Raw genomic sequence first — 26,954 nt, forward strand, 5'->3', positions numbered from 1 at the left:
ACTCATAACCTTCCCTAGATGGGTTGTGCCACAATCAGTTTCCCAAATGGCTAAATTCATAAAGAACTGACCAACTTGAGCAATCAGAGGCCCGGTGACCCTCTCACCACCTCCAATAGTATCGCTGAGTGGTCCTAATCCTTTTCCCTACCCTCAAACAGTCTTCATCTGCGTCTGCATCAGAATCTTTTGCAGTCTGCTACTAAGGCTTCCCCAATTGCACATAGTATTCCTGAAGGGGGCATAAAGCAGGACAAACTACTTCTGATGAAGCCTCTAGTATTTGACCCAGTAGGTATAAAAAGGTCTCAGGCGTTTGACGAAGACCTCAAAATGAGGACACACAAGCTTAGCCCCCATAATGTGCTTGAAGCTTCTAAACTGGTAGTGGGGCATAACGTGTTGTGTATGATGAAGAACACCCACTTCCGTGTTAACGCCAAAACGCCTCTATTTTCTCTTCACCACGTACAGGTCTGTCTGGAATTTCCCAGCCCACATGTTGAATGTTGAAAAGGTGACACTTCTACAGCTGTAATAAGGCAGCAGCCTTGATGCTCCCCTGGAGGTGGTGCCATATTACAACCAAAGGACTGAAAAGTTGTCTTTTTATCACCATATGCCCTCAACAGGGAAAACAATTTTACTAGGTGGACCAGTGGCACTCTGTGGTTCTGCCCTTGCTGGGTTAGGTTCCACTGGTGTTAATATGCACTTTAAATCCGTACGGTGCAGAGATCAAGGAGCGGTACTCATGGAGAGTCCGGAGATGCTGGTCTTAGTTCTGAACTGCATCCCGCTGTCCGGGCTCTCCTCATTTGCTTCCTCCCGCTTCCGGTCTCGCCATCTGGTAAGAAGCTGCACAGTGACCTCGTCCCAGTCTTCGGGCAGGAGGAGGAGTATGAACCCGGCGCCAATGGCTGCAGATGCCGCCAGGCGGGCGCCAGTGAGGACCACGGCACCACCGGTGTGAAAATCAAGAGCTGGAAAAAAAGCAGGAAAAAGAGAAATACTTGAGTATTATGTGTGATGTAGGGAAAATAAAAGACATTTGGAATTTGACTGGAGACAAGGATAAGGATTAGAAAGGGAGGAGGAAGTACATGCATTAAGTTCCCATTGGCTTCTGGTTAACAGAGAGGAGGTTTCACTTTTCAGTAACAGCCACTGGGATTGGATGAGGACAGTATTTCACCTAGAGGCAAGTATTGCCTCTCCGTGGAGACACTAGAATGTACTTCTGTTTGACAGATATATGACTGTGAATGGGACATGGATAAGGAGAGCGAGACACATCCACTTCCTCTTGGCAGTTTTTGGTTTGGTTTATTGTAAAGAAAATGCATGAAAAATAAAAATCCAAAAAGAAATAAAAACAGAAAATGGATGTGCTTGTATCTTCCACTAATAAGGGAATGGTTTATGGGAGAAACTCTACAGGGACTGTGGAGAAGTGTGGCTCAGGGGTTAGAGGCGGCAGACCCGGAAGCTGAGATTGGCCCTGGACCAGGGTTCAATTCCCCGCCTCGGTGGGTCTTGGGCTCAAAAAATTCCATGGACTCGATAATTCTCGCGCCGGTGCCTTCTCAACTCACGGGTTCACACTCTGCGACTCTGGGCAATAGCTTGCTTAATCTCCACAACGGCCCCTCGCGGCGGGATGCCTGGCTTTCACCTTGTGGATACCCTGCAGGGGTTATCTCACAGGGGAATACCAGGACGGGTTCCCTAAGCAAGCGCCGGGAAACCCTTTGTGGGTAGCTGTGCGCTATATAAGCTCAAATACATTTACATACATTTACAAGGTGTTTTCCTGGCTGAATATACCAGACGATGGATGGAGAATAGGTAAGTGACTAATATTTATCCCATAAAGGGAAAACGGAGCTCTAATGTGGAACCAACTTTGAAACAAAAGAAGGGAAGAAAAACAAAGGACTGCAATGAGAGAAAAAGGCTTATATAGTTCTCTTCCAACCATAAAAGACTCAGCAGGCTATGATAAAAGAATACAAAGATCCAGTTCCTTTAAAAAAAATGCAAACAAATATTTAATGTAAAAAAAACTCTGAATATACAGTGGCAACAGCCCATATTAGATATGTAGATAGCCAGTGTTCTCTTCCAGCCACAGTTGCTGGATGACTAGAAACCTTTGCCTTAGTCACCCTCTACTCTACAATCCCAAAGACAGTCGTGAGGGGGCTTTTACCTCGCCACAAGAGACCTTAGAACTAGATTACAGGGATGGCTCTTGACTTCCATTTGCAGCCTTTAGATAAACACATGGGTGGGCCTTTTCCTCCCAAGGGCTCCCCATCATATCCCGTTATGGATGTTGGATAAGTAAAGCTGGTCTGACTTCGCACACAGTGTCAGTTTAGGGTGAATGGAAGACAGGTCCTCACTTCTTAGTCAGTGTGATTGGAATTGGATGGGGTGATGTGGGTACGAACTCATGTGCACTGACAGTGATTGTGATTGGATGGTCACATGCGCCCCTGTATACCTTGGCTTCCATGGCCACTGGTTGTGATTGGATGGTCACATCAGCCCCCTTGTGTTTTTGGCCCCATGACCAGTAAATGGGATTGGATGGTCACATCTGCGCCCCTGAATACCTTGGCTCCCATGGCCACTGGTTGTGATTAGAGGGTCCATCAGCCCACTGTGTGCCTTGGGCCCCATGACCGGTGGAATGATTGGATTGGTTGTGATTGGATGGCAAGATCAACGCCCTCTATACCTTGGCCTTCATGGCCAGTTGCCTCTTCTTACCAGCACTCGCTGCCACGCTCAGGAAGACCCCAATAGAAAGCATGGTGGAGTAGGTAAACACAGCGCCGAAGTTGACAAGGGCATTAAACACTGCAATGAAAAGGAGAGAAATGTGAGATGCATCTACGAGGATGAAGGCAACAGAGGGTTCCTAGATTTAAGATGTGCATGAGAGCGGCTTGGACAAACAGAGAGCTTGGGTATGGGTTACTTTAAAGAGGGATGTGCTGGAACAGACCTGGCACTGCCAGGAGATTTGTTAGGGCAGACCAGGTATACGCTGGGCATGTTTTGGGATAGCTCAGACTTAGAATATGGTATCCACATGCAGAACATCTACAGTCTAGTGACGTGCACTGTTACCCATGGGCCGGGACAAGTTCACCCAAAAGTGGGGAGAGTAAGGTCCTTGAAACAAATGCCCCCATTGGCATAATAACACATTATCTACAATTAATGAGGCACTCTTGCTCAATTATTTCACTTCAGACTCACCCAGGGTTATAGTTGCCCTAGGCCTCATTCCCAGAGGGGTGGCCAGGTGTCCCAGTCAAAGTGGTGCATGCACCAGGCGATCAGAGAAAGATCCACTCTAGTTACAAATATCCGTGATGGGGGTGGGCTTTATTGGCTCGAGTTGTCTTCCTCTGCAATTCAGGAACCATCTTAAGGTGGGGGCGGAAGGCTTTGCAACAGCAATACAGCAATTCACCTATGCTCATTGGACATGGGGGAATTACGGTCAACAACTGTCGGCACTGTCTATGTATCACCAGTACGTCACAGATGCTTACCGAACACTCTGTTGAAGCCGGCCATGTGTTATGTGCCAATGGTCTACAAGGAGGCGCAACCATAAATGGAGATTATATTTTTGGTAGCGTTCCCACTGCTCGAAACTGAGCGAAATAAGCTCTCCTATCGATGCTCTGCCATCAATTCAGACTCCCCCTCATCCTAGTAAGTGGGAAGGGGAACAAAAAGGGTTGCAGCAGGAGGTCGTTGCATTGTATGGTGAAAGCTCCCTTACCACCCTCTAGCATATCAGGTTTGATTCGCCAAGCTTTTCGATGATAAGTTCATGGATGTAGATTCATCAAAATGCAATGTGTAGCAGAAGTGATATCACACGGCCTTTGATCCTGATGACATCAAAGGTTTGACTCATGGCTCACCCACAACAGCCTCTTTCCTTTCCAGGTCCCTGTTAAGGGACATAAGCAGGACTGTTAGAGCTCTGTTTTACTGCAGTTCCTGCCACTTCCTGCATGAATTCTGAGACCAGTGGTGGCAAAGGCAAGACATGGGTAGCCACACTGAGATCTATGCAGTATCTTTACCTTAATCCTGACTTGGGTGACCTAGCCCTGAAAATTTAGTAGTAAAATGCACTGACTCGCAGAAAGAAAATGAGTGAATTGAGGTTAATAGTTTACAATTCCTTCTCCTTCGTCGGGCATACACTCACACTGTCAGGTGGTCCAGTCGCCCATCTTATTTATTTTTACATTCAGGGATGTCTAAAAAAACAGTGGTAATTCAAATTTGAATAACCGAGCTTCAAGAATTTGTATGAGTGTGGATACTATGCCGTGAAAGAGCAGGGGTAGATTAAGGTTGAGCATGAGCAGAACCAGCCCAAGCTGTGAATTTGCAGGAGTGGAGCAGGCACATCCTAGGAATGTGTTGTGGCAGGCGAGTGTCCAGCACAGAACCATTACTATACTGTTGACGCCCAACCTCCAATGGTCCGTTTGTTATGGTAAAGTAATATTTATCTTTCCAGTACCTTCTGGTTCTCTGACACATGGGTTTTTCACTCACTAATGTCCCTTTCGCTGTGGTACATCGACACCCCACCTTTTTATTACATCATCTAGGCCTAGCACTTGTGTTTAGCCATCTGTCATGTGTCCACTGGAGCAAGCTCTGGGAATTGGTGATATTCAACTGAAATGTATCTGACATTCCGCCTTCAGGATTTCCACTGTACAAATGGCCTCCCTTGGCCCAAGAAATCTCTTAACACCACCCCAATCTTTTTTAGTTTACGCACCCCACATCTTCTGTGCCCCCTCCCCCACATGTATACCGCCAACTGGTAATCTCCTCTGCATCTGATAAATCCCTTCCGCCTTTGCTGTACGGTGTACCCCAATGTGGCTGAGCCAGAGTTCTACCCCATTGGCTTTTGGTGTTGTTACTACTCCTACCGAAGAAGAGGGCAGAGACGCCGCAGAGTCTGCCCCAGGGCACATGGCGGTCCAGCGACCAGTCTTCCACATGCGTGAAGTGGAGGAGAACAGGAACCCAGGACAGGAAGGCCGCGTTGAGCACCCCGAGCACCGTCAGGAAAGCAGACGCCTCCCCCAGCTTCACTGCACCAATCAGCAGCTTGAAGAGCACCTGTGCCGGAGCCAAAAACATAAAAGCAGCAGTTATCAAAGGACATACTCCCACCTCTTTACTCCCGCCAAAATCTCCTCTCAACTGCATAGCGCACTTGAACACACTGGGGTCTATTTACAAGCCCCTTGCGGCACGTTTGCGCCATTTTAACATGGGAAAAGTGACGAACGGGTGGCGCAAGGGGCTTGTAAATAAGCCCCACTGTCTCTTTCCTTCCTCAGTCAAACTGCCTGAGAAATCTGTCTCCTGGTTTCCATTTTGAAACTCATCCCATTTTTCTAATGAAAAGTGAAGCAGCAAGCAGGGCCGTTCATATGAATTTTGGGGTGATGGGCATAAATAGGAAAATAATTTCCTCTAATTTGCATATAGCACCACATCACAGGACGTGACATCAAAGAAAATGGCATCACAGGATCCATCACTTGACTGTTAATCCTTTGCGAAATCGTTGAAGTGGTTTTACAAGTATCATCATCCTATCATATCAGTAAAACGTAAATAATGAAAAATAAATAAAAACTCTTATTAAAGAAATACCTACATTGTCACGCTCTATTATAAAGAAATACCTACATTGTCACGCTCTATTATAAAGAAATACCTACATTGTCACGCTCTATTATAAAGAAATACCTACATTGTCACGCTCTATTAAGTGGATGAACATTACATTAGTCTCAAAGGATGGAAAAACGAATACAAGGTCTCCCCAAACCTGCCTTCATTAGTCTGATACGAGGCCTTAAAGAAAGAAATCAACTAAAGTCATATTTTTTCACTTGCAATCAGCTCCAGAGGCGTGACACCACCAATAAAGAACTGGCCTAGGGCAAGTAGAAGCCTGCAAATATAGAACAGGGAACCCAATTGCAAATGAAAATTAAGGGCTTTGTACTAATCAATGTAAAATATTTTTGCCGCTAGCAAACTACCCCAATTTTATTGAATTGTAATAGCCTAAACATTTTTTGGGGTTATAACCGATAAAACACATAACACAACTATACTATAATGAAAAGCACAAAATTTAAAAAGATAAAGCAGTAATAATCATCACGAGTAAGCAACCCATGCACTGGTAACCCAAGCAGTGAGAAAGGTAGCCGGCCAAAACGTCACCATCTCACTATATGTGTGGTAAATTTCAGTGTCAGTGTCCCTTCCTGCACATAAACAATCATTACTAAAAAATTATGTTTTGCAACTTCTATGTGTGCTGCATTAAGCAGCACACCATTTCGGATTGTTTATGTGCAGGAAGAGACACCTTACTCCACATAAACAATTATTCCACTCACCGCAAGCACCCTTGCACTATGGTGCAAGGGTGCCTGCATCAGGCGCATGTCAGCTAATTGTGCACCAGCGCAGGGGAGAGCAAAGGGATCCGTCATATCGTTGTAGATATGTCACATCCCTGTGCCTTGGAATTAGTGCAGGGCGGCGCAGCCAAATGGCATGCGGAACCGCGCTGCATTAATTCTTTGTAAATAAGGCCCTAAATAAGCAAACACATCCACCTATCCCAATCTAGAATTATTTAATGTGTGAAGTTGTTTCTCACACCTTTGTATATCTGCACATCATTAATTTTGTTGCGTCTGTATTTATTATTACCCCCTTTTATTGCCGAAATCAGCAAATATGTCTAAAAGGGACAGTAGACCCATAGGAGCCTTGGCGATCAGAAGGGTGTCATCCGCAAACAATAAAGTAGCAATCCTGATGTCACAAAGGCAAGGAGCATCATTGATGCACTGACTAACTCCTCAACAATCTGATTTATGCAAAAGACGAAAACGAGGGAGGGCCAAAGGGCAGCCTTAACGGATACCTTTGTTGACCGAAAAAGTTGTGTATTTTCCGCAACAGTTTCCCATCTGACAGTGCCAGTGGCCGAATTCTTGCCATGAGGACGTATTAGGATGTTTAATAAATCCAGGAGGACACCATCTCTCGAAGACAGTTCCATAATAGACGCCCTTGGACACTGTCAAACACAGAACAAAGGCCCACGAATACGACATATAGAGGAATTGTCTTGATTTAGTTGGCAAAGTTATCTAAAATTATATCCAGCCTGAAAAGACGGGCAACAGTACCTATATTTTTTGTAAGCCCTGCCTAGTTTAGAGAAAGGCTCGAGTTAGAGTTGCCCCACCCCCCCAAATCTAGACAATATTACAAAGTAAATATTTTTTTGTAGAGTCTCGAGAAGGTTAATTGGGTTATAATCAGCAGTATCACATCTCATGACTTTTTTAGGACTCGCCTGAGACAGCGTATGCGCTGTTGCTTCCTAAGACCTATTGTTACCTTAACAGTAAAGGGGTCTTAGAGTCCGGCCTTTACTTACCATTGTTTGGCTTCACCCTCGGCCTCATTTCCTTGCTTCTCATTGGCCACCATGTCTGGTTTCACTTTCTCTTCATGTCCCTTCGTTACTTCGACCAAGTTCTGATTGATTTCTTTATAGTTTCCCTTTTGGTATTTATTAGAGCTCTGATCAGGTACTTTTTTCCTTCCCTCCTGCTCCATTGTTTGTAGCAATCGTTCCTCCCACTTTGCCCTTTCTGGCCCGTCCCTACTGCCCTGTTGCATTGGTGTCCTGTCACTCTTGCCCCATCAATCAATCATATCATTTGTAAAGCGCATTACTCACCCGTGAGGGTCTCAAGGCGCTGGGGTGGGGAATGCTGCTACTGCTCGAAAAGCCAGGTCTTGAGGAGTTTTCTGAAGGTCAGCAGGTCTTGGGTCTGCCTTAGGTAGATGGGGAGGGAGTTCCAGGTCTTAGCGGCGAGGATCGGAGAACGATCTGCCGCCTGTGGTCGCTCTTCGGAAGCAGGGGTCTGTAGCGAGGGTGAGGTCGACGGAGCTGAGCTGGCGGGTGGGGGTGTAGAAGCTGAGTCGTCTGTTGAGGTACGTTGGTCCGGTGTTGTGGAGTGCCTTGTGTGCGTCGGTGAGGAGCTTGAAGGTTATCCTCTTGTTGACTGGGAGCCAGTGCAGGTCTCTCAGGTGGGGTGTGATGTGGATGCGGCGAGGGATGTCGAGGATCCGGCGTGCAGAGGCGTTCTGGATGCGTTGGAGCCGTCTCATGAATTTGGCGGAGGCTCCCCAGTAGAGGACATTTCCATAGTCCAACCTACTGCTGACAAGGGCCTGGGTGACTGTTCTTCTCGTTTCAGTGGGGATCCACTTGTAGATCGTATGGAGCATGCGGAGGGTGTTGAAGCAGGAGGAGGAGACGGCGTTGACCTGTTTAGTCATGGAGAGGGTGGAGTCGAGGATGACCCCTAGGTTGCGTGCGTGGTCGGTGGGTGTTGGAGCAGTTCCCAGTGAGGTCAGCCACCAGGAGTCGTCCCAGGCCGAAGGGTTGGATCCGAGTTCAGCTTCAGTCGGATGTTCCTCATCCATTCAGCAACGGCCTTCATTCCTTCGTGAAGGTTGGTTTTGGCGGTGTGGGGGTCCTTGGTGAGGGAGAGTATCAGCTGGGTGTCATCGGCGTAGGAGAGGAAGTTGAGGTTGTGGCGATGGGCGACGTGGGCGAGCGGTGCCATGTAGATGTTAAACAGAGTTGGGCTGAGGGATGAGCCCTGGGGTAAGCCGCAGATAATCTAGGTGGCTTCGGAGCGGAAGGGGGGAAGGCAGACGCTCTGTGTTCTGCCAGAGAGGAAGGAGGTGGTCCAGTCCAGGGCCTTCTCTTGGATCCCAACGTTGTGGAGGCATGTTCAGAGTGTGTGGTGACAGACCATGTCGAAGGCGGCTGACAGGGCCGCCGTTTCTCCGTTGTCCAGCAGGAACTTCATGTCATCGGTGGCGGCGATGAGGGCAGTCTCGGTGCTGTGGTTGCTGCAGAACCCGGACAGGGAAGGGTCCAGGATGTCGTTCTCCTCGAGGTAGCAGGTCAGTTGTTCGTTAACGGTCTTCTCGATGACCTTTGCCGGGAACGGGAGCAGGGAGATGGGCCGGAAGTTCTTGAGGTCCTTGGGGTCCGCCTTGGGTTTCTTGAGTAAGGCGTTGATCTCGGCGTGCTTCCAGCTCTCCGGGAAGTTTGCTGTCTTGAAGGAGGTGTTGATGACTTTCCAGAGATGAGGTGCGATGGATGTGCTGGCTTTGTTGAAGATGTGGTGTGGGCATGGATCTGACGGAGATCCGGAGTGGATGGTGTTCATGATTTTGATGGTGTCATCGTCGTTGATGTTGGTCCAGTAGAGCAGGCGGTTGGTGCGGATGGTGGTCGTGGGGGCGGAGGTCTCAGTGGTTGTCGGGCGGTTGTGGTGTTGAAACTGTCATGGATGTCTGTGATCTTGCGGTGGAAGAAGGTGGCCAGCAAGTCGCACAGGTCTTGCGAGGGTGGGACGTCGTTGGTGTTGGAGATGGGGTTGGAGAGTTCCTTCACGATGTTGAAGAGCTCTTTGCTGTTGTGCGTGTTGTTGTCTATGCAGTCTTTGAAGGAGGCCCTTTTGGCGGATCTGATGAGGTGATGGTGTCTGCGGGTAGCATTCTTGTGGGCGGCGTGGCTGTCCGGTGTTCGTTCACGGAGCCAGATATTCTCCAGCTTTCGGCAGGTTTGCTTGGAGGCCCGGAGGTCTTTAGTGAACCAGCTGGCTTTCTTGTTGGTATGATTGTTGGAGGGTTTCTTGATCGGGGCGAGGGTGTTGGCGCAGTCGTTGATCCACTGTCTGAGGTTGCGGGCGGTGGTGTCGGGGTCTGTATGGTCGGCGGGTGGGCTCTGGGCGAGGGTAGTAGTTAGCTGGTCTTCGGTGACTTTGCACCAGCAGCGGTGAGGTATCTGTTGGGTGCAGTGGTGCGTGGTGGGTTTCTTGAAGGTGAAGTGGATGCAGCGGTGGTCGGTCCAGTGGAGTTCGGTGGTATGGTTGAAGGAGACGTGGGGGCTTGTGGAGAAGATGGGGTCAAGCATGTGACCGGCGGAGTGGGTGGGTGTTGTGACGAGTTGTCTGAGTCCGAGGTTGGCTAGGCTGTCGATCAGGGTGGTGGAGTTGGTGTTGTCATTGTTCTCGAGGTGGAAGTTCAGGTCCCCGAGGAGGATGTAGTCCGTGGAGGCGAGGGCGTGTGTGCTGACGAAGTCGGCGATGGAGTCGCTGAACTGTGGTTGGGGTCCGGGCGGTCTGTAGATGAGGGTTTCTCTGAGGGTGGTGTTGGGGTCGGTGTTGTTCTGGAAGTGAAGGTGTTTGGAGGTGCTGAGGGTGTCGTCGGTGTTGGTCGAGACTCTGAGAGTGTTCCTGTGGATGATGGCGATTTCTCCTCCCGCTCTGTTGGTGCGGTCCTTGCAGGTGATCTTGTAGCCTTCCGGGACTGCTATGGCTATGTCAGGTGCTGAGGCGGGTTTAGCCAGGTCTCCGTCAGGAAGGCGACGTCTGGGAGGATGAGTCGAGTAGGTCCCAGAGTTCAACAGCATGTATTCAGGCAGAGCGGGTGATGAAAAGGATGCATCTGAGGTGGTTGGGTTCTTTCCTGGTCGGCAGCATGGTGGGGCGGATGCTTGTGAAGCTGCAGTTCCGGCAGGTGGAAGCTCCGTGGGTGCGCTTCGGGGCGGCCAGGAAGCAGGTGTGTGATCGTCCGGTGTTGAGTGCGTGGAGGGTTCTGGCATCGTAGTGGTGTCAGGCATCGTGGCGTTTGTGGTGTCCAGAGGTCCTGGCGCTGGGCGCGGTCCAGGCACGGATGGGCACAGACGGGCTTGCCTTAGGTGTGCCAGCGGTGCACCAGCGGCGCTCCCGCTGAGCGGGGCCGCACAACGGCTTCCATATGAGGGGATGTGGTAGGGAGGAGCAGCTGGGAGGTGGGAGCAGGGCGGCGAATGGGATTGCAGGTGGGCGGGCCGCAGGGACACAGCGGCGGGAAAAATGGGCGAGCCGCGGGAGAACTGGGCACAGGAAGGAAAAACAAGTTTAGGCAAGAAAACAAGTACAGGCACAGAGGAATAAAAACAAGTCTGGGCAAGCAAGCAAGTAGAAGCACAGGGGAATAAAAACAAGTCTGGGCAAGAAAGCAAGTACAGGCACAGGGGAATAAAAACAAGTCTGGTCAAGAAAGCAAGTACAGACACAGGGGAATAAAAACAAGTCTGGGCAAGAAAGCAAGTTAGGCACAGGGGAAAAATACAAGATTAGGCAAAAACAATGCAGGCAGAGCCATGCAGCAGCGTGGGGAGCGACCTGCCTGCGAGCAGGGTCTTAAGTCGCCCCATCAGTTGTTTATATATAGGGTGAACTATTTCAGGTGCAAATCATTTGAGGGCTTTATGACACTGCCAGTTAAATAACATCAGTTCGCATTAATGGATTAATTGATGTGCGCAGGATGATGAGCGGACGCTGTGGCTCGAACCTGGTTCACCCATTCAAAAGTCGGCAGCCCTGGCTGTAACGCTGCATACTTTGCGCCACCCCTTTCCTCTCAAGTTGATATAAAAACAAGCATTGGCAAAACCAAACCGTCTCATCTATGCGAGATCTATTGGACTTGTAAATGTTTTTTCAGCCATGGTGCACAGCAGCGCAGGTGCAATGCCCTGTTTGCTTTATGTTCCTACCACTGCCTTCATGATCCTTTATACCAAGGATAGAAAAGCCATTGCTAACAGTACCAAAGGGTAAGCCAGGGTTATCAGAAGAGGAAGAGGTGTGGCGCTGCGGCCAGGGCGGTTGACTTCAGCACACAGGAGATCACAGTACGATCCCCGGCGGCAGGTTAGCCCAGCACCATGTGACTCTGGGCAATAGCTCGCTTAATCTTCCCGACGGCCCCCAGCGCCTTAACACCCTTAGGGGTAATTGTTTGCGCTGTACAAATACCGGATTAATATCATTATCAGCTGATACCCTTGCTTTTTTAAATAATTCTTTTGATTGTTTTTTTTTCTTTAGTGCTACAATACAAAATACCCCACAATTTTAACACTGACTCGAAGCATCTGTTTTTTCCCTCAGCACCAGTGCATGTAAATGAAGCAGCATTTGTTATCAACAGGTTAGAACATGGTCACAATATTACAGCTCACTAGTAAAATGAGAATGTTCCCACCACTGTCCCGTATATCTTCTGGTATTTCTTTATAAACTGATTCTTCAGCTATAGATCCAATCCATTCCCCTCTACACTAGTGCCCTTGTTGAGGCCTAACTGATGACATCTATGTCACCCCAGCTGAGACCCCTTTGCTAACCAATGGTGCAGGACCCCAGTGGTTCAGCAAAGGTGCCAATGGTCACGGTCAGGGGCACTTTAGCGATTAGGCAGGGGAGGGCCAAATTATTTGGCAGGGTTGAGTAAATTATGCAGCAGAAAAAGGCAAATTATGCAGCATAATGTGGTACATTTTGTGATAGCATTACTTCCTACTTTTGTCATTTTAACACTTAGGTCCACCTCATTTAGACCAGTTTAACACCCAAATTTAGCAATAAACAGAAGAAAGGTGACCAGTCAACCTTTGAAAAGGGCCTTCTTCTGCGCAGCAACATGTGTTGCTGCATTTTAAGTAACAAACTGTTTGAGCTAGAAACACATTTTTTGTCAAAATCTGAAGATTAAGCGGCAGATGATGGATTATGTGACAGATGAGGCAAATATATAATTATACAAAAATCGCCACAGACGCACAATCGCATAATTAAAGTGTCCCTGTCCTGGTCATGATGCAAACAAGGGAAATTACCTAACTGACCGCTAGCATCTATGAAGCAAAATACTGCCGTAGTTCGTGTTCATTGGGCCCCTTAAGATCACAGGGCCTCGGTATCACTGCACCGTCTGCACTATTTATAGCTACAGCGCTTGTGGGCAAGGTCTTGCAACCTACTGCTCCTTGTTTATAGCACTCCAAGCAAATGAGAATCTTGCTTTTGACTTCTGCTGGGTAGCGTGCTTGGCCTTCTGGGTGAATGCTCTTCGAATTAATGCATTAAAATGCTTGAATATAGACTTCTAAATCATTCATGTCTGACTCTTGAGATAAAAACTGATGCTTAGCACATAATTATTTTCTCCCTTAGCAGCCAAGCCTTGTGCTCTGCTCTTTGAGAGAGGTTTCTGCAAGCCTGCTGAGGGCAGGTTTTCTTTTCAAGCTCAGGATTTATTTGGAAGATGTTTACTGTGTATTTGCTACTTCCATTAAGATAAGAAACTAGTGGGTCCGTCCATTGTACACATTAAATCTATTTAAAATGGAGGCAATTTGTGTTCCAATTTATTAAAAAAGCAATTTTTTTTATGTCTATGGGCCTCATTGCCACTGATCTGCAGATCATGATTAGTTTTCGCCTGCATGAGTTATGTTCAGTATTCCATATCTGAAATGTTTCCCTTTGTTATTGCCCCAAATAAAGGTCTTACCTTGTACAGTGCAGAGGTGGAGGCTGCAGCCACGGCCAGGGACACGCCCATGATGGAATCACTGTGGAAGCCGTCAGCATAGGCCAACATTACGATTCCAGTGATGGACAGGATGACCGCCACAATCTGCCAAACACAAGACAGGATTGGACAATGGCGGGGAGGCAATGAGATAAAAGACAGACTGAATGGAAACATCCACATATTGTATTGTATTGTATTGTAATTGCATTTATATAGCGCTTACTACCCCTGACGAGGCATCAAAGCACTTTTTCAGCGAGTAGCACGCTAATCCGGAACCCATAAAGGATAAGTTTATTTATTTAATGCGATTTTATACAGCGTGAACATTACCCGAAGGTGTCAGAGCGCTTTTCAAAAGAACCAGTTGCAATACATAAGGATTTAGGATTACATGAGTTACATAAAAGATAAGATAGAAAAAAATGCAAATGTACAAGTTGTAAAGTCACACAAGGAAGAGATACAAACAGAAAAAAATATAAACTCTAAGAATCACATAGGAATGGTAGTAAGTACAAAGGTCTACTACATTTACTAGTGGTTAGTGTTATCTCTATATACATATATATACAAATAGTAGATTTTCTCAGGATTACATTTTACCAGCGACTAAGCTTGGATAAGTATATATCGCATATTTACAGTGTACGGAGAATTAATTATTTTTTGTAAATCAAAAGGGGTAGAGAGCGATAGATGGGGGAGAAGAGTCGGAGGCTGAGATTGGTGAGAGGTGGACCTGAGGGGGAGAAAGAGATAAGGCAGTCCAGAAAAAGAGAAATGTTTGAAGGTCGGCAGGATGGAAGCCAATGGAGCAAAGGAAAGGACAAGAATCAACAAAATGGCGGACCCGGGTCGTGGGCATCGATGGAAACCATCTCAAAATGGCAAGATGCGCCCAGGTCAAGACCCAGCAAACCGAGAGAGCAGAGTTCCATTAAGTGGGGTCGGAGGGGGGACGCAGTCACAGCAGCAAGGAAGGGCAGTAAAAAGTCTGCTGTTTGCTGTTTATGAAAGTAATTTGAGTGGTAGATATGTTAGTCAGTTATTTGGATTGAGAAGGATAGTATAGGGATAGAAAGGGGAAAAAGGTTTGCATTTATATAGTGCTTGCTACTCCTGATGGGGTGTTGAAGTGCTTTTTCGGCAAGTAGCACGCAACTCTGGAACCCATAAGGGATTAGTGGTGAATTAGTATAGTGAAATATGAAATTAATTTGAGTGGTGGACATGTTAGTCTTTTATTTAGATTGAAAAGGATGGTGGAGGGACATAAGGGAATGAATTAGAATTTGTTTTCGGGCTTTCATAGCAGTAGGAGGATCATTGGGATGAGTAAAAGGGAGGTGGAGGGGGAAGAGTCAAAGGGAGGGATTAGAAAAGCTTGTTTTGGGGGAATCGGAATAGTAAAAAGAGGTATGAGATGTTGCAAGGAGGAGTGGATTAGGGAAGAGCCTCGAAAGGGTTATATTCAATGGTGTAATTAGAGAACAGTGTAATTCATACATATGAACTTGTTTTTATGTGGCATATGAGGAGAGGGAGCTCATACTATCTATTAAAAAATATAATTTACATCTTTGACAGGTAAATATGGCCCCTGCAGCAGATATCCTATTAATTCAGCAGATTTCCTTTTGTTTAAATCCATTCTGTCAGATGGCCTATCCCAGGGCTGCTTTCATCATTAGTAGTCAGCCTTATGGTTGTTCATGTATGGTGGTATTTATTGTATTCTATATATTTTATATTGTTTGTATGTGGACCTTCATTGGAGTTACGAACCATAAAATGGATATGGGAATGTCCTTACGGTTGTTGAGAGAATTCATAGCCCCATTCCCAATTACTACCATTTTGTGAGGAGTCCAAGTGCTTTACAAATAGACATGTTAATGGCGGTACTCTTTCATATAAGACAATATCCTTCATCAAAAAGATATACTTATTTTTTAATGAATTACAACATTAGTCATGTCAATGTAAAAGCATGCACGTTTATGTAGAAGCAGTTGGCACCAATCTAAAGTTAGACCAGTAGCCACCCAGAGATTTAAAAAAGCATGTTCTATTTGCATATTCGAGACACCGAAGCGTATTTGTGCGCTTAACAAATTGCATTAAAAAAATCAATATTTGCATCAATTAGTGACTTTTAAGGGGAACAAGTGAGGTGCAGTAGCCCTTGCTTCAGATGGTTGTACACCGGTGGTGAGCACAGAGCAGGCTTTAGCGCTGGTGGTGCCCGGTGCAACAATCTTTTTTGGCGCCACCCCCCCCCCCTCATGACCTCCTTCTATGAGTCCCTCACTACCACCCGGCAAAAGGGCCTCTCATCTCTCCATAGCTCCTCTCTCACATTTATTTTATTTGTTTTAACCCCTCCCATGCTTGTGACGGAACCGTTCCGTCACGAGCCTCAGGTGGGCTCTGCTGATGACGGAACGGTTCCGTCACGGCCCGCTTGCCGCGCCTGCGCAGCTCGAATTCCGCGCCTGCGCTGACGTTCTGAAGAGCGGGCGGGGCCATGACGGAACCGTTCCGTCACAAGCACAGCTCACCCGCGGGCCGTGACGGAGCGGTTCCGTCATGAGCACAGGACCGCCGCGCGGCACCGCCTCTCCCTTAGCGCTGCGGCGGAATAGCCGCCGCAGCGAAGGGGTTAAAGCGCTGGTAAAGGCTGGCTTTACTAATCCACTCAGCTATCCGCTTTAAATACAGATCTGTTCTTTGCAGCAGGCATATTAACCCTCTGTGCTACTTTATGTCAAAACTGTCAAAACTGCCTCTAGACAAAACTCTGATCTCTCTCTGTAGCAGAAACATTAACACAAGTTATCTTGACATTTTTATTGCACCTTGAAAGATGGATGCACAAGAAACTCTGCATCAGCTGCTTTTGAGTCGTAAATTATTGCTAAACACAGTGCTCCCACCTGAGGTCAGCGTCCCCCCCTCCAGGTCAGAGCCCATTGCGGCCGCACTGGTCGCACTGCACTTAAGCCGCCCCTGGGTGAGCTTACTGGTTTCAAACTGACATCCTGGTGAATGTCATGTTAGGTTGATTTTTAGTGACAGTTTCAAACATGACATACCATCCATTACATGACAAACCTCACCAACAACTTAAGGCTTTATGTCAGTTACACTAGTCAGTTGAGCATTTCCTAAGAGAGCATATATATCCTCTGTTTCACCAACAGGTGTCAACTTCTGGGCCTCCTAGTTCCTACGAGTCCCCTATGTAGGGAGCCACTTATGAAGATATGGTGGGCAAGCTCTAATGCCCTCGGGTGACCCTATCCCCTATGCATTCCTTTGGTGTCTTATTGTCACCCTCCAGTATCATTCAATCTCATGACTATAAGGTGTATCTTCTATTCTCCAAGCAATGTAGTCTCTGAAGCGAGCCTATATGTCCTGCGGCTTTACCTTTTCAGACAACAGGGAAGTATGGCACTTGATCACATCCCACAGCATGTTTTGGTCTTTGTGCCTGAAGTGTGCTGGGATGGTGCTCTGTGTTTCACTGACAGCATCATTATTGCAAGCAGTCATCTAATTGCATCAGGAAAATCACTAACATACCCCAGTAATGCCGCTGGAGGTGATATTGCAACTCTATCTCAGTTACCCCGGATATTGCCCAGAGCACCTCCCGTCAATGCGCATTTACTGATGGACAATGCCTGTTAGGTGGATACATTCAAGAAGCGGTGCTCCACATCTATGACATTCAGGAAATACACTAGGTTTGAATTGATGCAGGCACACCAGTGCATGATTTATGCAAAATAGAAACTTAAAGTGCAGCAAACTCTCTATGGTTAATGGATATCTGCTTTCTTTGTGAAAAGCAAGAGGTCCAGTATATATCTGAGATCTTCACCCTAGTGTCCCCTTCCCACAATCACCTGGATATCAACCTCACATCCACCCTCCTGCAGTCTGTCAAATAATACAGTCTGGCCACCTAGTGTCTCGCATCAAGGGTCTTTACCATCTTTGTAACAGGTACACTCTTAGGGGATTCTGTAGGGAAGTAAAAGCAAGTTGTTTCCAACACACGTCAAAGCCTAAAATACACAAACGCATCTAAAGTACTAAACTTTTCACCTCCCTAAAGTGGTCCAGACTTATAAAGGTACCTCCCCAACACATAACTACCATCAGTGTATGCAGCGTCTTCCCACTCTCTTGGGACACAAGTTATAGTGACTTGAGATAACTCTAACTATAACAGCTGAATCTTTTATGGTTTTGTGTGTGTAAAATCTGACCCCAACTAAATGTTCATTTAAATATTTCATAACTATAACATCCCAGTAACTTTTGTTTTTTTCTGTGAATTTCTAGGCTTTTTTAATGCAAGTTCCTAACTATAACGTCCCAGTAACCTTTGTTTTTTCAGTAAATCACTACTTTTTTTATATGTAAAGTAGTATTTCATTCCCATACATTAATCCGACCGTCGCCATGCACGACCCCTGGCCATGTGCAGCAGAGGGTTGGATGCAGGGCCAGGGTCCAACACACTGCATGCAGCCAACCCCATGCTGAGAGTTGGCCACAGGACCTGGCCTAAGGTCAAGCTCTGTGGTCAACTCCCTGCATACTGCTGACCCCATGCCATATGCGGGCTTCGGTCGTGCACAGCGTGAGGTTGGCCACAAGGTCTGGCTTGCTGCCAGGCCTTGTGGCCAACTCCCCAAAGGCAGCTAACCTGGGAGCAGGACAATCAGCCCCCCTCCCCAGGCCGATTTTAGCCCTGGGGACCCCATACCCCAGGGCATGGCATATTTTGTGGAGGAGGGGATGTGTCCCCTTCCCGAGGCCAATTTTGGCCCCGCGGACCCCATCTCCCGGGGTCCAGTACATTTAGGGCAGGGGTGTGTGGCTCCTCTGCCCAGGCCATATGTGGTCCTGGGAACCGCTTACCTGTGGCCACAACTATATATATATATGGGGGAGGGGCCACGCAGCCCCCTCCACAGGCAGGGTCGGCTGACTGCAATGCGAAGTGGTGAGGCAGCGCAGGAAGAATACAAAAATAAAAAACACCGACGAAAATATTAAAAAATATTAAATAGTACGTACCTGTAGCTGACGTCCGCCACCTTGCTCCTCTTCTGATACTCGATTCCCACTGCTGATGTACGCCGTGCAGGCTCCCAGATGCCAATCCTGATGCTGCTCTCATGCTGGGAATACTATTATTCAGCATGAGAGAAGCACTGGGATTGGTCTGAGTGGCCCCGTTTGGCGCTCAGACATGGCCTGGGAGCCTGTGTCTGTTCTCCACCCAGCTGTGCAACACAGCTCCAGTTGGAGAAATGCTCAGTGTGCATGTCGGTTTGGCCATCCTTAGACAGCTGGCCAAACTGACATGCGCACTTAGCAGTGCCCATCACTCCTCCCTGAAGCTTAAAATGGTCCAACCTGCTCTATGACTCAGGTGGCTCTGGTTCAGTGAAAAATAAAATTATAATGAAATGTATTCATCATCATTTTATTTTTTGCTTTTGCCTCTGCTGGCTATCAGCACTGGGATAATGCTCCTCTGCCGTAACGGAGGAGTCGCCCTTGTCCCCATGCCTATTTCAGCCCAGATGGACCCCATCTCCAGTGTCTCTGCCATATTGTAAATGGGGAAGGGCATGCAGCCACCCTCCCTGGGCAGATTTTGGCAGTGAGGACCACATCTCCCAGGGCCCAGCTCTATTGTATAGGGAAGGGGGCACACAGACCCCTCCCTGGGCCAATTTGGCCCCTGGGGATGCCTTGGGACCCCATAACTCAGGCCCTGCCCTATTGCTAGAGGGGACAGGGGCCTCCTACTCAGACCGATTTCAGCCCTGGGGAACCCATCTCAAGAAAGAGTGAGTATCCTGGAGCCCACCCAGGGCACCCACTGCATATTCGATGGGGGCTGCAGGAGTGTCCGAAGGCCCCTGCGGTCTTGGCCTGTTCCATGCATCCATCAAGAGCCGGCATTGCTCCCACCCACAGGGAACAGGTAAAAATGCTGCTCTCTGTGGGCTGGAGCAACATTCAGATTTGTTTCCCTGCATGCATCATAGCGGGCGAGTATACTGATCTGAAGTCCACTCCCTGCGGGCGGGAGCCTTTTTAAAGCTCCCACCAGCTAGGAGCGGGTTCGTGTTTGCTCTTGCTTGATGGGAGCTTTGAAATTTCACCTGCAAGCTAGAGCAAACAGAGGTTTTCTCGCCTGCTGCAGTGCGGACAGGAAAACCGTTATGTCCTGTGGTGGCCAACCAGAGACATAGATGGATTCGGCCCTGGGGGAAGAGTTCCCGGGGCCATTAAGGGCTCTGGGAGGGGGACCGTCCTCCCATTTCCTGGCATGGCTGCGACACATGGGGTTGGGGTCTCTGGAGCAGAAAACAGAGAAGGGGGGGCGCGGCCCCCTCACTTTTCACGGCTAGGCCCAGAAAAGTAGGGCTGAAATGGGAGTGGGTGCGGAGGCATATGCCCCATCCCACTATTTCTAAGGCTGGGCCCTGGAAGTTGGGTACCACCCCACTCCTCTTCTAAATATTGTCCGGGCCCCAGGGTGTGGGGGCCATGTGCACCCCTTGCCCAAAATGAGATATGAAATTCCCCCCAGGACCGGGTGTTATTTTGCAGCGGAAGCTCTGTGAATTTGCAGCAAACATTTTTGGCCCCTTGAGGTCCCTCTGGACACCAGCAGGCCTAAGGGGTCAGGGTATTCTTTCCCTGCCCGCTTCTCTTTTGCTTTTTAATTCTCAGTACACACTGAGCCTCGAGTCCCAAGATGGTAGTCACCACATCCTGGTTGAAGTGGTGGCAGCCAATCATATCTTACCATGAGATCTGTCAGAACCACCAAGGATTTGCATCTTAAGATATACATAAATCTTTTTTTTATTTATTAACTCCAAAGTACTGAACAGATTAGAAAAAAGGACTCTTTCTAGGCCAGGAGCTAGCTTTCTGCCAAATTTGGTGTAATTCCTTTCAGTGATTCGGGCTGTATTTGTGTCTAAAATCCCTAATGGGGAAAACGTGTTTTTAGATCCCCCCCCTTTCCTTTCCAGACAGCAGCTGAAGGGACTGGTGTACTAGGGTAAAATGTTTGTGAAGCTTCATCAAGGAGGAGAGCCAGGGCCGGAGGCAGGATGTTCTCCTTGAACACCTCAAAGCTATGGAATGCTCTTCCTCTACAACTCCGGTCCAACTCGAACCTGCTCTCATTCCGCAAACAGCTGAAAACCTTACTGTTTGCCAAATCCTCCGAGTTCTAACTCTTCTGCACCGCCCCATCTCTGTCTACTTACTCAGCGCTTGGACGCCCGTGGGCAGCAATCGCGCTTAACAAATCTATTTACAATTACAATTACAATTACAATCAAGCGGTGCCAAAGTTATTAGAAAATCAAAAATAGCCTTTCTCCATAGAAATTAGGTCCTAACTCAAAGTACCTACTGGTGAATGTCAGTAGGAGACTTGTTTCGTGCTCATTGCACTCTTCAGAGGCGTAATATTCATTTTACCATAGAGGCCACACCTCCCAATTAAAAATATGAACCCTCCAATGGGCGACTTGAATGAGTCAGCATTGGTTTGTGGTCTTGTAGTGTGTGCCTCAGTTATGTGCCACTGTCTGAGATGTTTCAAGCCCACCAATGGGCCTCCACTCGCACATCCGGCTTGTCAATCCTCCATGGATGCCTCCACATTGAGACTCCGTGGTTCGAAGCTCCTTGCCCCAAATTTCCAGGTGATGTATCTCCCGTGGCTGGGAGGCCGCGTACAAATCAAAGCTCCACGGTTCTCACCTGTGGTGACGCACTCTGACATCCCCTGAAGCAACCTTCATGAGGTAAAAACCAGATCAGCGGGCGGATCCAGTTTACAGCATGCCTGTCGATTCACGCCTGACGCGTTTTGTGCTCATTGCACTCTTCAGAGGCTCGACAGTCATTGGATCCGCCCGCCGATCTGGCTTTTACCTCATGAAGTTTGCTGCAGTGGATGTCAGAGTGCGTCTCCACAGGTGGGAACCTTGGAGCTTTGAGATATATATATATATATATATATATATATATATATATATATATATATATATATATATATATATATATATATATATATATCTCAAAGCTCCAAGGTAAGTGATCTAGGGCTTCTGTAGCCCGAAACGCGTATTTCGTGGGTTGTGGTAAAATAAAAAATTACCTTGCCTGAGGAGCTGTGGGGTCCGAGTCTCCTTCTTCGCTGGTGAGGGTTGGAAGTGGCAGGAGTTTTACACTGGATATATATATATATATATATATATATATATATATATATATATATATATATATATATATATATATATATATATATATATAGATATATATATATAACCTGCTGGCCATCGCCAGTAGGTAGTTATATTTAGGACCTAGTTTCCTTAGAAAAAGCCTTTTTTGGCATGCCTATAACTTGGAGTCGTTTGACCAATCATCAAAAATGTTTCCATGAAAGGTGTCGAAGTAAGTTACTTGTCATGAAAGGTTTTGGGGCAATCCATACAGTGGGGACCGAGAAATTAAGGTGCGAAATAAGGGGGGGTTTGTAATACTAATTCCCATGGGAACATGTTGTCAAACCTACAGCCTAAACCACTGGCCAGAATTACATTAAATTTGGCAAATAAGTAGATTTTGTTACGCAGATTGTGCTTTTTGCTATTTTGTGCAAATCCCTTCAGTAGTTTTTGCGAAATGAAAGCCGAACAATTCAGTGATATCTCTGGCCACGGATATTTCGCTGTGATTTTGCGCTGGTCGCGGATATGTCACAACGATTTCGCAGTAAATCCCAAATGTGCACGCCAGTGGGGATGCTGTGATTGGCTGGATGCAACTTGAATAGAAAGTTCCGGCTGAAATTTTATTGATCTGAAACGGTTCCCGGGGCTGATAATTTCTGTGAAAGCTTACATAAGGGGTCAAGGTTAAAGTATGTTTGAGAAATGGGGGTGTTATTGACACAAGTTATGTGTCCGAAATGTATATTTTTAATTTTACCCGATATTTGCATGGAGGTTGTCACTATTGCAGCGACATCGGGAATATTGGTGGAAATATTTTCAAAATATATATATTTGTACACACTTGCCAGTCACTGTCACAGACTCATGTACGCACTCACAAACTCGTTCAGACACTTATACACCCATTCACATACCCACTCACACACATACATCCAGTCATATACCCAGTCAGATACTCATGCACCCACTCTCATACCCATTCAGGTACTAATGCATCCACTTACAGACTCACTCGGAGAGTGACATATCCATGTACAGACCCACTTAGAGACTCACACACCTACTTAGAGAGCCACTCAATGACATATGCGCAAGTCTCATACCCACTTAGAGACTCTTACGGCCACTCACAGACCCACCGAAGCACTCACATACCCACTCACAGACCCACTCAGATACTTATTCACCCAATTACAGACCTACTCAGTGACTCATGCACCCACTTTCAGACCCAATCACAAACTCACTGAGATACTCATACACCCCCTGACAGCCCTCCAGTGAGACACTCATACACCCAGTCACAGATCCACTCAGGCACACACCCACTCATACACCCATATAGTCACTCACACACTCAGTCACAGACCCTCCTTAAAACGTATGCACTCAGTCACTCACTCATACACTTGGAAACTCACATACCCACTCACAGACTCATATACACACACCCACTCACCCACTCAAAGACTCATGCATCCACTCACAGACCCACCCAGACACTTGCCACCTCCAGTCACAGAGGCACTCACAAACTCATGCATGCACCCACTCACAGAAGCACTCAGACATGCATACTCCCAGTTACTGACCCACTGAGACTTATGCACTCACTTACAGACCCACTCAGGCACTCATGCACCCACTCACTCACTCACCCACTTACACACCCATTTAGACACTCATGGATCCACTCATAGATCCAGTCAGACAGTCATTTACTTACTTACAAATGCACAAAGACACTCATGCACCTACTCACCGATTGACTGAAGGACACATGCAACCAATCACACACCCATTGAGACACTGTTGCACCCAGTCATAGATGCACTGATACAGTCACACAGTTTGTTACAGAACCATTGATAGACTGATACGCCATCTCGCATATATGCTCAAATATGTATACAGTGAATAAGAGACTTACAAATACAGTGTTGCATCCAGACACAGATCCACTGAAAGAGTTATACACTGTATATATTAAGGGAGCTATACATGTGAATATAGAGTACTTTAAATAGTAAAGGGTTTAATGAGTTAGTTATAATCTATATTGCAGTTCTAAGTTTTGTATGTAGTGGTGGCTATTGAATATATGCTTTTGTTTTGCCATTTCGCAACGTATTCGAGGTGATCCTGGCTACCAATATCACCATGGCACCCGGCATCATCGTAAAAAGGGAAATCGGATTTAAAGATAGTTTTTATACAAACTCCCTAGAAAAATATGATTTTCAACAGTGCACTAAAAAACCCTAGTATTTAAAATATTGTAAAAAGTATGTATATGTATGTTTTACACTTTATAAAAAAAGGCCTGATCGTCACATTTATCAATGTCATTGCAGCTTTAATAGTAATCGAGAAAACTGAAAATCGGTTTAACAGATTATCTGTATACAAACTGCCTATAAAAATAATGACTTTAAACAGTGCAGTAATAAACCCTTAGTGTCTAAAATACTGTAAAATGTGTTCATATATGTGTTTTACACCTCTTAAAAAAGGTACAATCGTCACGGTTACAGAAGGCATCGCAACTATTGGCGTGATCGGAAAGACGGAAAGTAGGGATCAAACAACATACTAGGAAAATATGTGTACAAACATGTTTTTAAGGAGTGATGTAGGTAGTAATGTGTGTATGGTAATATTTTAAATTATTTTTTTAAGTTAACATTTCTGAATGTGGTGGTGGTAGTTGAATGTCTGATTTTGTTTTGCAACTACACAATATTTTCGCGATCATCGTGACATCGTCGCAAATTTCAATAATTCTGTGTAGCATTCTAGGACTCTAGTAGTGAAATCTCTTTCTTTGTTCCAGGACACCCCCACGCCGCACGGCCCACCAGCTGTAGGCGCGGCTCTCCCCCAGCTCCACAGGTCCTTCCCTGACCTCGGTGCCCCCTCGCTGCTGCTCGCTCTTTTCGCCCGTTTTCCCGTTTTCTTTTCCCCTCTGTGCCCAGTTCCCAGTGTTCTGCATTTCTACTGTCCATTACTGTTTAGTGCTTATTTTCTGTATAGTTGGTTTATTGCGCCTTGTATTTTTGTCACTGTTCCCCTGGTGTGAGTCCCCCCTCCGCTCCCCGCTCCCGCCGCTGCTCCCTCGCGGCCCGCCCCTTTTCCTTCTGTCAACCCTATTGGCCCCCCCGCTCCCGCCTCCCAGCAGCTTCACCCTCCCACTTAGCCTTAAATGGAACCCGCGCGTACGTGCAGCGTTCACGCGCAGCGGGCGCGCGATTGTGCGCCGAAGGCGTGCCAAAGGCAAGCCCGTCTGTGCCTGGACCACACCCAGCGCCAGGACCCCTGGCCCCCGATGACGCCAGCCCACATGACGGACCTACGACGCCACCACCCTCAACGTACTCAAACCCGACCGAGCCACCCCGATTCGCACCCACGGACCCTTCAGCTGCCAAGCCTGCAAATTCACCTGCCTCCGGACCTGCACCACACCCAAAAGACCAGGCTCCAGCAGCAACCACCTCAAGTGCATCCTGCTCAACACCCGCTCCGTCCACAGACACGCCGTCAAACTCTGGAACCTGCTTGACACAACATCACATGATGTCGCCTTCCTCACGGAAACCTGAATGAACGCCTCCTCTGCGCCCGATTTCGCCATAGCCATCCCGGACGGATACAAGATCACCCGGAGGGACCGCGTCAACCAGACCGGAGGAGGCATCGCCATCGTCCACAGGAACACCATCCGCATCACAACCGACTCCAACGACACCTTCACCGCCGCCGAGCACCTCCACTTCCAGATACAAACCGACCCCAAGACCACCCTCAGAGGCACCCTCATCTACAGACCCCCGGGACCACGCACCCAATTCAGCGAAGACATCGCAGACTTGTGGAGAAGTGTGGCTCAGGGGTTAGAGGCGGCAGACCCGGAATCTGAGATCGGTCCTGGACCAGGGTTCAATGCCCCGCCCCGGCGGGTCTTGGGCTAAAAATTCCACGGACTCGATAATTCTCGTCCCGGTGCCTCCTCGACTCACGGGTTCACACTCTGCGACTCTGGGCAATAGCTTGCTTAATCTCCACAACGGCCCCTCGCGGCGGGATGCCTGACTTTCACCCTGTGGACACCCTGTCGGGGCTTCTCACAGGGGAATACCAGGACGGGTTCCCTAGGCAAGCGCCAGGATGCCCTTTGTGGTGACAGGTTGCGCTATATAAGTATACCTACATTTACATTTACATTTACTTCATCAGCCCGCACGCCCTCCCCTCCACTGACTACATCCTCCTAGGGGACCTCAACTTCCACCTGGAAAACACCAAGGATCGCAACACCACCACCCTGCTGGACAACCTCGCCAACCTCGGACTCAAGCAACTGGTGAACACCCCCACCCACTACGCCGGCCACACGCTTGACCCAGTCTTTTCCTCCAGCAAGCACATCTCCTTCAGCCACTCCACCGGACTTCATTGGACGGATCACAGCTGCGTCCACTTCAGCTTCAGAAGAACCACGACTCACCACCACCCGCAACAGGCTCCTCGCAGGAGCTGGAGCAAGATCACCACCGACCAGCTCAGCACCTCCCTCAGCCTGAACCCTCCCGCCAGCGCAACGGACCTGAACGAAGCAGCCCGCACCTTCACACAGTGGCTCACCATCTGCGCCGACGGCCTCGCTCCACTGAAGAACCCTCCCAGCATACCCGGCAGCAAGAAAGAACTCAAAACATCCAAGAAAAACTGCCACACCCTCGAAAAAGCCTGGCGCCACGACCAAACCACAGATAACATGACTGCCCTCAAGAGCGCCACCCGCAAACACCACCAGCTGATCCGCACCACCAAAAGGACAACATTCAAAGAACGACTGGACAACAACACCCACAACAGCAAGGAACTCTTCAGCATCGTCAAAGAGTTCTCCAACCCCAACGCCGGAAACAACGACATCACACCCTCGCAAGACCTCTGTGACTCACTCGCCACCTTCTTCCACCGCAAGATCGCCGACATACACAACAGCTTCGGAGCACAGACCACGCACCCAACCACCGAACCAATGCCCCCCACCACCACCCTCTGCAACTGGAC

General features: G+C 47.8%; 1 protein-coding gene across 1 annotated transcript in view; it reads right to left on the reverse strand.

The window, feature by feature from the left end:
* Window positions 1-413: 413 nt before the first annotated feature.
* The window catches only part of LOC147692040 (solute carrier family 35 member F3-like), a 155,866-nt gene continuing 129,325 nt past the window's right edge, over window positions 414-26,954 (reverse strand). The window contains exons 5-8 of the mRNA XM_086936723.1: window positions 13,546-13,671; window positions 4,992-5,184; window positions 2,779-2,868; window positions 414-983 (exon numbers count right to left, since the gene is read on the reverse strand). Coding sequence (XP_086792849.1) covers window positions 739-983; window positions 2,779-2,868; window positions 4,992-5,184; window positions 13,546-13,671 — 654 coding nt within the window. The 3' untranslated portion in view covers window positions 414-738. The remainder of the gene's footprint in view (window positions 984-2,778; window positions 2,869-4,991; window positions 5,185-13,545; window positions 13,672-26,954) is intronic.

Source organism: Lissotriton vulgaris, chromosome 9 (assembly GCF_964263255.1).
Source record: "Lissotriton vulgaris chromosome 9, aLisVul1.2, whole genome shotgun sequence".
Lineage (NCBI taxonomy): Eukaryota > Metazoa > Chordata > Amphibia > Caudata > Salamandridae > Lissotriton > Lissotriton vulgaris.